The following is a 16,580-nucleotide window of genomic DNA, read 5'->3' as shown; positions in this document are numbered from 1 at the left end:
GGGGTTCTACCCAGCACCCAGACCCACCTGATGTCCTCCATTACCTGTTCTCCAGGACCTAGGGGTTCTGCCCAACACCCAGACCCACCTGATGTCCTCCATTACCTGTTCTCCAGGACCTAGGGGTTCTACCCAACACCCAGACCCAGACCCACCTGATGTCCTCCATTACCTGTTCTCCAGGACCTAGGGGTTCTGCCCAACACCCAGACCCACCTGATGTCCTCCATTACCTGTTCTCCAGGACCTAGGGGTTCTACCCAACACCCAGACCCACCTGATGTCCTCCATTACCTGTTCTCCAGGACCTAGGGGTTCTGCCCAACACCCAGACCCACCTGATGTCCTCCATTACCTGTTCTCCAGGACCTAGGGGTTCTACCCAACACCCAGACCTGGACCCACCTGATGTCCTCCATTACCTGTTCTCCAGGACCTAGGGGGTTCTACCCAACGCCCAGACCCACCTGATGTCCTCGCTGTTTATTATCAATGCATAGTCACTTTACAACTTACCTCAACTAACCTGAACCCCTGCACATTGACTCGGTACCGGTACCACCTGTATAGAGCCTCCATATTGACTCGGTACCGGTTTTTGGCGAATGTCTGTTGAATGTACGAATGTGTTGAATATAAAACCAACTTTACCTCGGCCTTTGGATTGGTGTGGATAATAGGACTTCAGGACGACCCAGCCAACATGTCAGCAACAGGTAGGCCTATAATTAATTAAATGTTCTTGTCACTAGTGGAGAGTAATGTTAGTTCCACTAGATATAATTCAAGAATTTTAGATGGTCCATGGTTAATTAAAGGCAATATCCCATCTGTTGGGGTTGTGTAGCCTAAAACCAACTAATAATGATACTGAAATGATCTGAAAAAAAGAAAGAAAAAAGTTTTATTGTTCTAGTTAAGTTAGAATTCTTTAGTAAAAATAAGACAAAGAAATGCACACATGCAGTTGATGTCCATAACATGTAGGCAGTGACGGAATACCTAGTGGGCGCCTCCATTTCCCATCATACTTTACCGGAAAAAATAAACTCCATGGAAACGGCTCCCGGACGTGAAGCTTGCTAGCGTATTACACGAGCAAATCAATCACACTCACCCGTTAGCTAGCTAACGTTACCTAATTGCTGGATCAGTAGCTTATCTGGCTCGTAGCATTGTTTTATACTGGATCGCATTACCACCTTTTACTCTGCAGTTATGAGCCGGACTCCGGATGCAAGGGCAAGGTAACACAAAGCAAACTAACGTTAGCTATCGTAAAGACGTTAGACATCTTGCAAAATTCTTGATTTATATAACTTTTTAGTGATTTGTTTAGTTAGCTAGCCAACCTTTTCTTCAATTATTTAACTAGCTGGCTAGCTATTGCGTTCAACTTTAGCTTGATATCAGTGTTTATATGATAGTTAGGCTAGCCATGTAACTTAGTTAACTTTAACCAGGTTAGCTAGCTAGCTAAAGTTACCTGGATGTTCCCATCACAGAGACAGCCAGACCAGACAGATCCAGGAGAACATCACCAACACGGAGAAGCACTTTGGAGAGATGTGCCAACTGTTCGCAGCCTACGTGCGTAAAACGGCGAGGTTACGGGACAAGGCAGACCTACTGGTCAGAGAGATCAGCATCTATGCGGAGACAGAAACGCCAAATCTGCAGAGGGGTATGAAACAGTTTGCAGACAACCTTGCCAAAGTTCAGGATTATCGTCAAGCAGAGGTAAGCCTATGCACCATAGTATTGCCTAATCATTTTCAATCATAATGGATGCATTATATAAATGGTTGTTATTGAAAATAGTACAGACTTCTATTGATCAGACTATTGGAGAATGTTTCATCTGCATGTATTTTGTGTTCTAATCTAGCCACCTAGGATTTCAAATCCTCCCAGGAATGAATTAACTAAATAACTTTGAGATTCCCAATGTATTTGCAGGTGGAGAGGCTTGAAGCCAAAGTTGTAGAGCCTTTGAAAAGCTATGGAAGTGTTGTTAAACTTAAAAGGGTAAGATACAGTCCTTTCCCATATTTGGATACAACTGCTGTTCGTTTGCTATGGTCGTTTTTCTGTTCTGATGTATAGGCCTACTGTTTTGGGTGACAGTTATCCTCTATTTTGTGGTGTCAAAAAACCAGAAAGTCTGTTGCACACCTGAGGGGTATCATACGAGCAGGTTTGAGGTGTTAGCAAGGTAACTTTGGTCAACTCTGAGTTCAACTCGGGGATAACCGGTCATATGAAAGTGGTACATTTCTATGGCAACAAATCCTTCAGAACTGTCCTGTTCTGGGGCAGGCTAGCACACAGCTAACTACACTTACCCTGAATGAAATGACTGAGTCCTTCAGAACTGTCCTGTTCTGGGGCAGGCTAGCACACAGCTAACTACACTTACCCTGAATGAAATGACTGAGTCCTTTAGAACTGTCCTGTTCTGGGGCAGGCTAGCACACGGCTAACTCCACTTAGCCTGAATGAAATGACTGAGTCCTTCAGAACTGTCCTGTTCTGGGGCAGGCTAGCACACAGCTAACTACACTTACCCTGAATGAAATGACTGAGTCCTTTAGAACTGTCCTGTTCTGGGGCAGGCTAGCACACGGCTAACTCCACTTAGCCTGAATGAAATGACTGAGTCCTTCAGAACTGTCCTGTTCTGGGGCAGGCTAGCACACAGCTAACTACACTTACCCTGAATGAAATGACTGAGTCCTTTAGAACTGTCCTGTTCTGGGGCAGGCTAGCACACGGCTAACTCCACTTAGCCTGAATGAAATGACTGAGTCCTTTAGAACTGTCCTGTTCTGGGGCAGGCTAACACACGGCTAACTCCACTTAGCCTGAATGAAATGACTGAGTCCTTCAGAACTGTCCTGTTCTGGGGCAGGCTAGCACACGGCTAACTACACTTAGCCTGAATGAAATGACTGAGTCCTTCAGAACTGTCCTGTTCTGGGGCAGGCTAGCACACGGCTAACTCCACTTAGCCTGAATGAAATGACTGAGTCCTTCAGAACTGTCCTGTTCTGGGGCAGGCTAGCACACGGCTAACTCCACTTAGCCTGAATGAAATGACTGAGTCCTTCAGAACTGTCCTGTTCTGGGGCAGGCTAACACACGGCTAACTCCACTTAGCCTGAATGAAATGACTGAGTCCTTCAGAACTGTCCTGTTCTGGGGCAGGCTAGCACACGGCTAACTCCACTTAGCCTGAATGAAATGACTGAGTCCTTCAGAACTGTCCTGTTCTGGGGCAGGCTAACACACGGCTAACTCCACTTACCCTGAATGAAATGACTGAGTCCTTCAGAACTGTCCTGTTCTGGGGCAGGCTAGCACACGGCTAACTCCACTTAGCCTGAATGAAATGACTGAGTCCTTTAGAACTGTCCTGTTCTGGGGCAGGCTAGCACACGGCTAACTACACTTACCCTGAATGAAATGACTGAGTCCTTCAGAACTGTCCTGTTCTGGGGCAGGCTAGCACACGGCTAACTACACTTACCCTGAATGAAATGACTGAGTCCTTCAGAACTGTCCTGTTCTGGGGCAGGCTAGCACACAGCTAACTACACTTACCCTGAATGAAATGACTGAGCCACGAGTTGAGGACCAATGAAAATAGATTCCCTCCCTCAAATAACATTTTAATTGTCACATGCTTCGGAAACAGGTGTAGACTATCAGTGAAATGCTTACTTGTGGACCCTTCCCAACAATGCAGAGTACAATAAAATACTAAATGAAATAAAATAAATAATTTAAAAGAAATTGTAACACAAGGAAGAAATACACAATGAGCAACAATAGCATGGCTATATACACGAGGTACCAGTACCAAGTCAATGATAGGGTGGCTATATACTCTGACTGGTCCAACTGTAGAATACAGCCAGGTCACAGTAAGATCCAACCAACCGTTGGTTGGATCTTACTGTGACCTGGCTGTATTCTACAGTTGGTTGGATCTTACTGTGGCCTGGCTGTATTCTACAGTTGGTTGGATCTTACTGTGGCCTGGCTGTATTCTACAGTTGGTTGGATCTTACTGTGGCCTGGCTGTATTCTACAGTTGGTTGGATCTTACTGTGGCCTGGCTGTATTCTACAGTTGGTTGGTTAGATCTTACTGTGGCCTGGCTGTATTCTACAGTTGGTTGGTTGGATCTTACTGTGGCCTGGCTGTATTCTACAGTTGGTTGGTTGGATCTTTCTGTGACCTGGCTGTATTCTACAGTTGGTTGGATCTTACTGTGGCCTGGCTGTATTCTACAGTTGGTTGGATCTTACTGTGGCCTGGCTGTATTCTACAGTTGGTTGGATCTTACTGTGGCCTGGCTGTATTCTACAGTTGGTTGGTTAGATCTTACTGTGGCCTGGCTGTATTCTACAGTTGGTTGGTTGGATCTTACTGTGGCCTGGCTGTATTCTACAGTTGGTTGGATCTTACTGTGGCCTGGCTGTATTCTACAGTTGGTTAGATCTTACTGTGGCCTGGCTGTATTCTACAGTTGGTTGGTTGGATCTTACTGTGGCCTGGCTGTATTCTACAGTTGGTTAGATATTACTGTGGCCTGGCTGTATTCTACAGTTGGTTGGATCTTACTGTGGCCTGGCTGTATTCTACAGTTGGTCGGATCTTACTGTGGCCTGGCTGTATTCTACAGTTGGTTAGATCTTACTGTGGCCTGGCTGTATTCTACAGTTGGTTGTATTCTGTGGCCTGGCTGTATTCTACAGTTGGTTGGATCTTACTGTGACCTGGCTGTATTCTACAGTTGGTTGGATCTAACTGACCTGGCTGTATTCTACAGTTGGTTGGATCTTACTGTGGCCTGGCTGTATTCTACAGTTGGTTGGATCTTACTGTGGCCTGGCTGTATTCTACAGTTGGTTAGATCTAACTGTGGCCTGGCTGTATTCTACAGTTGGTTGGATCTAACTGACCTGGCTGTGTTCTACAGTTGGTTGTATTCTGTGGCCTGGCTGTATTCTACAGTTGGTTGGATCTTACTGTGACCTGGCTGTATTCTACAGTTGGTTGGATCTTACTGTGGCCTGGCTGTATTCTACAGTTGGTTGTATTCTGTGGCCTGGCTGTATTCTACAGTTGGTTGGATCTTACTGTGGCCTGGCTGTATTCTACAGTTGGTTGGATCTTACTGTGGCCTGGCTGTATTCTGCAGTTGGGTGGATCTTTCTGTGGCCTGGCTGTATTCTGCAGTTGGGTGTATCTTTCTGTGGCCTGGCTGTATTCTACAGTTGGTTGGATCTTACTGTGGCCTGGCTGTATTCTACAGTTGGTTGGATCTTACTGTGGCCTGGCTGTATTCTACAGTTGGTTGGATCTTACTGTGGCCTGGCTGTATTCTACAGTTGGTTGGATCTTACTGTGGCCTGGCTGTATTCTACAGTTGGTTAGATCTTACTGTGGCCTGGCTGTATTCTACAGTTGGTTAGATCTTACTGTGGCCTGGCTGTATTCTACAGTTGGTTAGATCTTACTGTGGCCTGGCTGTATTCTACAGTTGGTTGGATCTAACCGTGGCCTGGCTGTATTCTACAGTTGGTTGGATCTTACTGTGGCCTGGCTGTATTCTGTGGCCTGGCTGTATTCTACAGTTGGTTAGATCTTACTGTGGCCTGGCTGTATTCTACGGTTGGTTGGATCTTTCTGTGACCTGGCTGTATTCTACAGTTGGTTGGATCTTACTGTGGCCTGGCTGTATTCTACGGTTGGTTGGATCTTTCTGTGGCCTGGCTGTATTCTACAGTTGGTTGGATCTTACTGTGGCCTGGCTGTATTCTACAGTTGGTTGGATCTTTCTGTGGCCTGGCTATATTCTACAGTTGGTTGGATCTTTCTGTGGCCTGGCTATATTCTACAGTTGGTTAGATCTTACTGTGGCCTGGCTGTATTCTACAGTTTGTTTGATATTTCTGTGGCCTGGCTGTATTCTACAGTTGGTTGGATCTTTCTGTGATCTTAATTGAAATCGTAATTTTTTGAAATATGTATAAATGTGGGTCCCAAATGACACTATATTCTCTTTAAAGTTCACTACTCTTGTCCGTCGCCCATAGATTCCTGGTCAAAACTAGTGCACTATACAGGGAATAGTGTGTGATTTGAAACACCATGATTTAATCCACTAACCCCAGCTGCCTCAACATGCACCTCTGTGATTGACAGGAGGACCTGAAGACCAGTCAGAGTGCCAGGAACAGGGAGTCTAAACAGATGCAGCAGCTGGAGAGAATGAGACAGAGAAACCCCTCTGACAGACAGATCATTGTATCCTTATTGCTCTCTCACCTATCATCCCTTTACACCAGTCATGTATTAGACTACATTGTTATTCACCTGGTGTATGTGTTCGCGTGTCAATGGGATGAGACTAAACACCAGTAAGGTCAATGGGAGGAGACTAAACACTAGTAAGGTCAATGGGAGGAGACTAAACACCAGTAAGGTCAATGGGAGGAGACTAAACACCGGTAAGGTCAATGGGATGAGACTAAACACTAGTAAGGTCAATGGGAGGAGACTAAACACCAGTAAGGTCAATGGGAGGAGACTAAACACCGGTAAGGTCAATGGGAGGAGACTAAACACTAGTAAGGTCAATGGGAGGAGACTAAACACCAGTAAGGTCAATGGGATGAGACTAAACACTAGTAAGGTCAATGGGATGAGACTAAACACCAGTAAGGTCAATGGGATGAGACTAAACACTAGTAAGGTCAATGGGATGAGACTAAACACTAGTAAGGTCAATGGGAGGAGACTAAACACCAGTAAGGTCAATGGGAGGAGACTAAACACTAGTAAGGTCAATGGGAGGAGACTAAACACTAAACACTAGTAAGGTCAATGGGATGAGACTAAACACCAGTAAGGTCAATGGGATGAGACTAAACACTAGTAAGGTCAATGGGAGGAGACTAAACACTAGTAAGGTCAATGGGAAGAGACTAAACACTAGTAAGGTCAATGGGAGGAGACTAAACACCAGTAAGGTCAATGGGAGGAGACTAAACACCAGTAAGGTCAATGGGATGAGACTAAACACTAGTAAGGTCAATGGGAGGAGACTAAACACCAGTAAGGTCAATGGGATGAGACTAAACACCAGTAAGGTCAATGGGATGAGACTAAACACTAGTAAGGTCAATGGGAGGAGACTAAACACTAGTAAGGTCAATGGGATGAGACTAAACACTAAGGTCAATGGGAGGAGACTAAACACCAGTAAGGTCAATGGGATGAGACTAAACACTAGTAAGGTCAATGGGAGGAGACTAAACACTAGTAAGGTCAATGGGAGGAGACTAAACACTAGTAAGGTCAATGGGAGGAGACTAAACACTAGTAAGGTCAATGGGAGGAGACTAAACACCAGTAAGGTCAATGGGAGGAGACTAAACACCAGTAAGGTCAATGGGATGAGACTAAACACCAGTAAGGTCAATGGGATGAGACTAAACACTAGTATGTTGATTACTGTCACTGTTATTCATAACTATATTAAAGGTGAAAGAGGATTTAGTTATTTTTCTAATTGTTAATGTCCTAATTCCCTTAATGATGCCAACAGTCCCAGGTGGGTGTCTTTAATTCCCTTAATGATGCCAACAGTCCCAGGTGGGTGTCTTTAATTCCCTTAATGATGCCAACAGTCCCAGGTGGGTGTCTTTAATTCCCTTAATGATGCCAACAGTCCCAGGTGGGTGTCTTTAATTCCCTTAATGATGCCAACAGTCCCAGGTGGGTGTCTTTAATTCCCTTAATGATGCCAACAGTCCCAGGTGGGTGTCTTTAATTCCCTTAATGATGCCAACAGTCCCAGGTGGGTGTCTTTAATTCCCTTAATGATGCCAACAGTCCCAGGTGGGTGTCTTTAATTCCCTTAATGATGCCAACAGTCCCAGGTGGGTGTCTTCTGAATCTGCTGTGAGAACTCGAATGATTGCAGTCCAGTATAGTCATTTATTTCAACAAATCTCTTTATCTTGAGACATATATATATTTAGTCAAAATAGCCATTTATGAAAATGATTTGAAGTGTATGTTATGTGTCGCATTGTGTCGTCATGACAACAGGCTGAAAGTGACCTGCAGAGAGCCACGATGGACGCCACGCGCACGACACGACAACTGGAGGAGACAATAGACGCTTTTGAAAAGCAGAAAATACAAGATATCAAGGTCTCTTATCTCTCAATTTCAATTGAAGGGATTTATTGGGAAACATATGTTAACATTGCCAAAGCAAGTGTATTAGATAAATAAAGTTAAATAAACAATACAAATGAACAGTGAACATCACACTCACAAAAGTTCCAAAACAATAAAGACATTATAAATGTAATATTATGTGCAAATAGTTAAAGTACAAAAGGGAAAATAAATATGCATAAATATGGGTTGTATTTACAATGGTGTTTGTTCTTCACTGGTTGCCCTTTTCTTGTGGCAACAGGTCACACATATTGCTGCTGTGATGTCACACTGTGGTATTTCACCCAGTAGATATGGAAGTTTATCAAAATCGGGTTTGTTTTCGAGTTATTTGTGGATCTGTGTAATCTGAGGGAAATATGTGTCTCTAATATGGTCATACATTGGGCAGGAGGTTCGGAAGTGCAGCTCAGTTTCCACCTCATTTTGTGGGCAGTGTGCACATAGCCTGTCTTCTCTTGAGAGCCAGGTCTGCCTACGGCGGCCTTCTTCAATAGCAAGGCTATGCTCACTGAGTCTGTACATAGTCAAAGCTGTCCTTAAGCTTGGGTCAGTCACAGTGGTCAGGTATTCTGCCACTGTGTACTCTCTGTTTAGGGCCAAATAGCATTCTAGTTTACTCTGTTTTTTGTGTCAAGCAATTATCTTTTTGTTTTCTCATGATTCTCTATTTCTCTCTCTTTGTCTCTATGTATCTCTCTCTGTCTCTCTCCAAAAAGCATCCAGTGTTTCTTTGATCAGATTTTCAGCAGTCATTCTTTGTTGAATGTAATCTGTTTAATCATTATTACAATAATTGATTATGGCCACGTCAACCCTTTATTCATTTGGTCGTTGTCATTACTTCCTATTGTGCTGTATTGACAATGTGATACTGTTCTTACTCTCCTCTCTCTCCCTGTAGAAGATCTTTGGGGAGTTTCTGACGGTGGAGATGTCGTTCCATGCCAAGGCGTTGGAGGCGTACACCACAGCTTACCAGAGCATACACAACGTAGACGAAGAGGAGGATCTGGAGGTAAGGGTTATAGGAGAGGAAGAGGAGGATCTGGAGGTAAGGGTTATAGGAGAGGAAGAGGAGGATATGGAGGTAAGGGTTATAGGAGAGGAAGAGGAGGATCTGGAGGTAAGGGTTATAGGAGAGGAAGAGGAGGATATGGAGGTAAGGGTTATAGTAGAGGAAGAGGAGGATATGGAGGTAAGGGTTATAGGAGAGGAAGAGGAGGATATGAAGGTAAGGGTTATAGGAGAGGAAGAGGAGGATATGGAGGTAAGGGTTATAGGAGAGGAAGAGGAGGATATGGAGGTAAGAGTTATAGGAGAGGAAGAGGAGGATCTGGAGGTAAGGGTTATAGGAGAAGAAGAGGAGGATATGGAGGTAAGGGTTATAGAGGAGGATCTGGAGGTAAGAGTTATAGGAGAGGAAGAGGAGGATCTGGAGGTAAGGGTTATAGGAGAGGAAGAGGAGGATATGGAGGTAAGGGTTATAGGAGAGGAAGAGGAGGATATGGAGGTAAGAGTTATAGGAGAGGAAGAGGAGGATCTGGAGGTAAGGGTTATAGGAGAGGAAGAGGAGGATCTGGAGGTAAGGGTTATAGGAGAGGAAGAGGAGGATATGGAGGTAAGGGTTATAGGAGAGGAAGAGGAGGATATGAAGGTAAGGGTTATAGCAGAGGAAGAGGAGGATATGGAGGTAAGGGTTATAGGAGAGGAAGAGGAGGATATGGAGGTAAGGGTTATGGAAGAGGAGGATATGGAGGTAAGGGTTATAGGAGAGGAAGAGGAGGATCTGGAGGTAAGGGTTATAGGAGAGGAAGAGGAGGATCTGGAGGTAAGGGTTATAGGAGAGGAAGAGGAGGATCTGGAGGTAAGGGTTATAGGAGAGGAAGAGGAGGATCTGGAGGTAAGGGTTATAGGAGAGGAAGAGGAGGATCTGGAGGTAAGGGTTATAAGGAGAGGAAGAGGAGGATCTGGAGGTAAGGGTTATAGGAGAGGAAGAGCAGGATCTGGAGGTAAGGGTTATAGGGGAGGAAGAGGAGGATATGGAGGTACGGGTTATAGGAGAGGAAGAGGAGGATATGAAGGTAAGGGTTATAGGAGAGGAAGAGGAGGATCTGGAGGTAAGAGTTATAGCAGAGGAAGAGGAGGATCTGGAGGTAAGGGTTATAGCAGAGGAAGAGGAGGATCTGGAGGTAAGGGTTATAGCAGAGGAAGAGGAGGATATGGAGGTAAGGGTTATAGGAGAGGAAGAGGAGGATATGGAGGTAAGGGTTATAGGAGAGGAAGAGGAGGATCTGGAGGTAAGGGTTATAGGAGAGGAAGAGGAGGATATGGAGGTAAGGGTTATAGGAGAGGAAGAGGAGGATATGGAGGTAAGGGTTATAGGAGAGGAAGAGGAGGATATGAAGGTAAGGGTTATAGGAGAGGAAGAGGAGGATCTGGAGGTAAGGGTTATAGGAGAGGAAGAGGAGGATCTGGAGGTAAGGGTTATAGGAGAGGAAGAGGAGGATCTGGAGGTAAGGGTTATAGGAGAGGAAGAGGAGGATATGGAGGTAAGGGTTATAGGAGAGGAAGAGGAGGATATGGAGGTAAGGGTTATAGGAGAGGAAGAGGAGGATATGGAGGTAAGGGTTATAGGAGAGGAAGAGGAGGATATGGAGGTAAGGGTTATAGGAGAGGAAGAGGAGGATCTGGAGGTAAGGGTTATAGGAGAGGAAGAGGAGGATCTGGAGGTAAGGGTTATAGAGGAGGATCTGGAGGTAAGGGTTATAGAGGAGGATCTGGAGGTAAGGGTTATAGGAGAGGAAGAGGAGGATCTGGAGGTAAGGGTTATAGGAGAGGAAGAGGAGGATCTGGAGGTAAGGGTTATAGGAGAGGAAGAGGAGGATCTGGAGGTAAGGGTTATAGAGGAGGATCTGGAGGTAAGGGTTATAGGAGAGGAAGAGGAGGATCTGGAGGTAAGGGTTATAGGAGAGGAAGAGGAGGATATGGAGGTAAGGGTTATAGGAGAGGAAGAGGAGGATATGGAGGTAAGGGTTATAGGAGAGGAAGAGGAGGATCTGGAGGTAAGGGTTATAGGAGAGGAAGAGGAGGATCTGGAGGTAAGGGTTATAGGAGAGGAAGAGGAGGATCTGGAGGTAAGGGTTATAGTAGAGGAAGAGGAGGATATGGAGGTAAGGGTTATAGGAGAGGAAGAGGAGGATCTGGAGGTAAGGGTTATAGAGGAGGATATGGAGGTAAGGGTTATAGGAGAGGAAGAGGAGGATATGAAGTTAAGGGTTATAGGAGAGGAAGAGGAGGATATGGAGGTAAGGGTTATAGGAGAGGAAGAGGAGGATCTGGAGGTAAGGGTTATAGGAGAGGAAGAGGAGGATATGGAGGTAAGGGTTATAGGAGAGGAAGAGGAGGATCTGGAGGTAAGGGTTATAGGAGAGGAAGAGGAGGATCTGGAGGTAAGGGTGATAGGAGAGGAAGAGGAGGATCTGGAGGTAAGGGTTATAGTAGAGGAAGAGGAGGATATGGAGGTAAGGGTTATAGGAGAGGAAGAGGAGGATATGGAGGTAAGGGTTATAGGAGAGGAAGAGGAGGATCTGGAGGTAAGGGTGATAGGAGAGGAAGAGGAGGATCTGGAGGTAAGGGTTATAGGAGAGGAAGAGGAGGATATGGAGGTAAGGGTTATAGTAGAGGAAGAGGAGGATCTGGAGGTAAGGGTTATAGTAGAGGAAGAGGAGGATATGGAGGTAAGGGTTATAGGAGAGGAAGAGGAGGATATGGAGGTAAGGGTTATAGGAGAGGAAGAGGAGGATCTGGAGGTAAGGGTTATAGGAGAGGAAGAGGAGGATATGAAGGTAAGGGTTATAGGAGAGGAAGAGGAGGATATGGAGGTAAGGGTTATAGGAGAGGAAGAGGAGGATATGGAGGTAAGGGTTATAGGAGAGGAAGAGGAGGATCTGGAGGTAAGGGTTATAGGAGAGGAAGAGGAGGATCTGGAGGTAAGGGTTATAGGAGAGGAAGAGGAGGATCTGGAGGTAAGGGTTATAGGAGAGGAAGAGGAGGATATGGAGGTAAGGGTTATAGGAGAGGAAGAGGAGGATATGAAGGTAAGGGTTATAGGAGAGGAAGAGGAGGATCTGGAGGTAAGGGTTATAGGAGAAGAAGAGGAGGATCTGGAGGTAAGGGTTATAGGAGAGGAAGAGGAGGATATGGAGGTAAGGGTTATGGAAGAGGAGGATATGGAGGTAAGGGTTATAGGAGAGGAAGAGGAGGATCTGGAGGTAAGGGTTATAGGAGAGGAAGAGGAGGATCTGGAGGTAAGGGTTATAGGAGAGGAAGAGGAGGATCTGGAGGTAAGGGTTATAGGAGAGGAAGAGGAGGATCTGGAGGTAAGGGTTATAGGAGAGGAAGAGGAGGATCTGGAGGTAAGGGTTATAAGGAGAGGAAGAGGAGGATCTGGAGGTAAGGGTTATAGGAGAGGAAGAGGAGGATCTGGAGGTAAGGGTTATAGGAGAGGAAGAGGAGGATCTGGAGGTAAGGGTTATAGGAGAGGAAGAGGAGGATCTGGAGGTAAGGGTTATAGGAGAGGAAGAGGAGGATCTGGAGGTAAGGGTTATAGGAGAGGAAGAGGAGGATCTGGAGGTAAGGGTTATAGGAGAGGAAGAGGAGGATATGGAGGTAAGGGTTATAGGGGAGGAAGAGGAGGATATGGAGGTACGGGTTATAGGAGAGGAAGAGGAGGATATGAAGGTAAGGGTTATAGGAGAGGAAGAGGAGGATATGGAGGTAAGGGTTATAGGAGAGGAAGAGGAGGATCTGGAGGTAAGGGTTATAGGAGAGGAAGAGGAGGATATGGAGGTAAGGGTTATAGGAGAGGAAGAGGAGGATATGGAGGTAAGGGTTATAGGAGAGGAAGAGGAGGATATGGAGGTAAGGGTTATAGTAGAGGAAGAGGAGGATCTGGAGGTAAGGGTTATAGGAGAGGAAGAGGAGGATATGGAGGTAAGGGTTATAGAGGAGGATCTGGAGGTAAGGGTTATAGGAGAGGAAGAGGAGGATCTGGAGGTAAGGGTTATAGGAGAGGAAGAGGAGGATATGGAGGTAAGGGTTATAGGAGAAGAAGAGGAGGATCTGGAGGTAAGGGTTATAGAGGAGGATCTGGAGGTAAGGGTTATAGGAGAGGAAGAGGAGGATATGAAGTTAAGGGTTATAGGAGAGGAAGAGGAGGATATGGAGGTAAGGGTTATAGAGGAGGATATGGAGGTAAGGGTTATAGGAGAGGAAGAGGAGGATATGAAGTTAAGGGTTATAGGAGAGGAAGAGGAGGATATGGAGGTAAGGGTTATAGGAGAGGAAGAGGAGGATCTGGAGGTAAGGGTTATAGGAGAGGAAGAGGAGGATCTGGAGGTAAGGGTGATAGGAGAGGAAGAGGAGGATCTGGAGGTAAGGGTTATAGGAGAGGAAGAGGAGGATCTGGAGGTAAGGGTTATAGGAGAGGAAGAGGAGGATATGGAGGTAAGGGTTATAGGAGAGGAAGAGGAGGATATGGAGGTAAGGGTTATAGGAGAGGAAGAGGAGGATATGGAGGTAAGGGTTATAGGAGAGGAAGAGGAGGATATGAAGGTAAGGGTTATAGAGGAGGATATGGAGGTAAGGGTTATAGGAGAGGAAGAGGAGGATCTGGAGGTAAGGGTTATAGGAGAGGAAGAGGAGGATCTGGAGGTAAGGGTTATAGGAGAGGAAGAGGAGGATCTGGAGGTAAGGGTTATAGGAGAGGAAGAGGAGGATCTGGAGGTAAGGATTATAGGAGAGGAAGAGGAGGATCTGGAGGTAAGGGTTATAGGAGAGGAAGAGGAGGATCTGGAGGTAAGGGTTATAGGAGAGGAAGAGGAGGATCTGGAGGTAAGGGTTATAGGAGAGGAAGAGGAGGATATGGAGGTAAGGGTTATAGGAGAGGAAGAGGAGGATATGGAGGTAAGGGTTATAGGAGAGGAAGAGGAGGATCTGGAGGTAAGGGTTATAGGAGAGGAAGAGGAGGATATGGAGGTAAGGGTTATAGAGGAGGATATGGAGGTAAGGGTGATAGGAGAGGAAGAGGAGGATCTGGAGGTAAGGGTTATAGGAGAGGAAGAGGAGGATATGGAGGTAAGGGTTATATGAGAGGAAGAGGAGGATCTGGAGGTAAGGGTTATAGGAGAGGAAGAGGAGGATATGGAGGTAAGGGTTATAGGAGAGGAAGAGGAGGATATGGAGGTAAGGGTTATAGGAGAGGAAGAGGAGGATATGGAGGTAAGGGTTATAGGAGAGGAAGAGGAGGATATGAAGGTAAGGGTTATAGGAGAAGAAGAGGAGGATCTGGAAGAGGAGGATATGGAGGTAAGGGTTATAGGAGAGGAAGAGGAGGATATGGAGGTAAGGGTTATAGGAGAGGAAGAGGAGGATCTGGAGGTAAGGGTTATAGGAGAGGAAGAGGAGGATCTGGAGGTAAGGGTTATAGGAGAGGAAGAGGAGGATCTGGAGGTAAGGGTTATAGGAGAGGAAGAGGAGGATCTGGAGGTAAGGGTTATAGGAGAGGAAGAGGAGGATCTGGAGGTAAGGGTTATAGGAGAGGAAGAGGAGGATATGGAGGTAAGGGTTATAGGAGAGGAAGAGGAGGATATGGAGGTAAGGGTTATAGAGGAGGAAGAGGAGGATATGGAGGTAAGGGTTATAGGAAGAGGAGGATATGGAGGTAAGGGTTATAGGAGAGGAAGAGGAGGATATGGAGGTAAGGGTTATAGGAGAGGAAGAGGAGGATCTGGAGGTAAGGATTATAGTAGAGGAAGAGGAGGATATGGAGGTAAGGGTTATAGGAGAGGAAGAGGAGGATATGGAGGTAAGGGTGATAGGAGAGGAAGAGGAGGATCTGGAGGTAAGGGTTATAGGAGAGGAAGAGGAGGATCTGGAGGTAAGGGTTATAGGAGAGGAAGAGGAGGATATGGAGGTAAGGGTTATAGTAGAGGAAGAGGAGGATCTGGAGGTAAGGGTTATAGGAGAGGAAGAGGAGGATATGGAGGTAAGGGTTATAGAGGAGGATATGGAGGTAAGGGTTGTAGGAGAGGAAGAGGAGGATCTGGAGGTAAGGGTTATAGGAGAGGAAGAGGAGGATATGGAGGTAAGGGTTATAGGAGAGGAAGAGGAGGATATGGAGGTAAGGGTTATAGGAGAGGAAGAGGAGGATCTGGAGGTAAGGGTTATAGGAGAGGAAGAGGAGGATCTGGAGGTAAGGGTTATAGGAGAGGAAGAGGAGGATATGGAGGTAAGGGTTATAGGAGAGGAAGAGGAGGATATGGAGGTAAGGGTGATAGGAGAGGAAGAGGAGGATCTGGAGGTAAGGGTTATAGGAGAGGAAGAGGAGGATCTGGAGGTAAGGGTTATAGGAGAGGAAGAGGAGGATCTGGAGGTAAGGGTTATAGGAGAGGAAGAGGAGGATATGGAGGTAAGGGTTATAGAGGAGGATATGGAGGTAAGGGTGATAGGAGAGGAAGAGGAGGATCTGGAGGTAAGGGTTATAGGAGAGGAAGAGGAGGATATGGAGGTAAGGGTTATAGGAGAGGAAGAGGAGGATCTGGAGGTAAGGGTTATAGGAGAGGAAGAGGAGGATATGGAGGTAAGGGTTATAGGAGAGGAAGAGGAGGATCTGGAGGTAAGGGTTATAGGAGAGGAAGAGGAGGATCTGGAGGTAAGGGTTATAGGAGAGGAAGAGGAGGATCTGGAGGTAAGGGTTATAGGAGAGGAAGAGGAGGATATGGAGGTAAGGGTTATAGGAGAGGAAGAGGAGGATATGGAGGTAAGGGTTATAGGAGAGGAAGAGGAGGATATGGAGGTAAGGGTTATAGAGGAGGAAGAGGAGGATATGGAGGTAAGGGTTATAGGAAGAGGAGGATATGGAGGTAAGGGTTATAGGAGAGGAAGAGGAGGATCTGGAGGTAAGGGTTATAGTAGAGGAAGAGGAGGATCTGGAGGTAAGGGTTATAGGAGAGGAAGAGGAGGATATGGAGGTAAGGGTTATAGGAGAGGAAGAGGAGGATATGGAGGTAAGGGTTATAGGAGAGGAAGAGGAGGATCTGGAGGTAAGGGTTATAGTAGAGGAAGAGGAGGATATGGAGGTAAGGGTTATAGGAGAGGAAGAGGAGGATATGGAGGTAAGGGTGATAGGAGAGGAAGAGGAGGATCTGGAGGTAAGGGTTATAGGAGAGGAAGAGGAGGATCTGGAGGTAAGGGTTATAGGAGAGGAAGAGGAGGATCTGGAGGTAAGGGTGATAGGAGAGGAAGAGGAGGAT

General features: G+C 46.0%; 1 protein-coding gene across 2 annotated transcripts in view; it reads left to right on the top strand.

Annotated features, from left to right (window-relative positions):
- The first annotated feature begins 1,072 nt into the window (after positions 1 to 1,072).
- Positions 1,073 to 16,580, top strand: part of cibar1 (CBY1 interacting BAR domain containing 1) — a 36,017-nt gene continuing 20,509 nt past the window's right edge. For both annotated transcript variants that reach the window (XM_038982986.1, XM_038982984.1), the window contains exons 1-7: positions 1,073 to 1,247; positions 1,506 to 1,740; positions 1,960 to 2,028; positions 6,217 to 6,318; positions 7,622 to 7,627; positions 8,128 to 8,232; positions 9,170 to 9,283. In XM_038982986.1, coding sequence (XP_038838914.1) covers positions 1,219 to 1,247; positions 1,506 to 1,740; positions 1,960 to 2,028; positions 6,217 to 6,318; positions 7,622 to 7,627; positions 8,128 to 8,232; positions 9,170 to 9,283 — 660 coding nt within the window. In that variant the 5' untranslated portion in view covers positions 1,073 to 1,218. The remainder of the gene's footprint in view (positions 1,248 to 1,505; positions 1,741 to 1,959; positions 2,029 to 6,216; positions 6,319 to 7,621; positions 7,628 to 8,127; positions 8,233 to 9,169; positions 9,284 to 16,580) is intronic.

Source organism: Salvelinus namaycush, unplaced genomic scaffold, assembly GCF_016432855.1.
Source record: "Salvelinus namaycush isolate Seneca unplaced genomic scaffold, SaNama_1.0 Scaffold1387, whole genome shotgun sequence".
In the NCBI taxonomy this organism is placed as follows: domain Eukaryota; kingdom Metazoa; phylum Chordata; class Actinopteri; order Salmoniformes; family Salmonidae; genus Salvelinus; species Salvelinus namaycush.
Note: the sequence above shows the minus strand (reverse complement) of the source record. Positions and strands in the feature narration are given on the sequence as shown.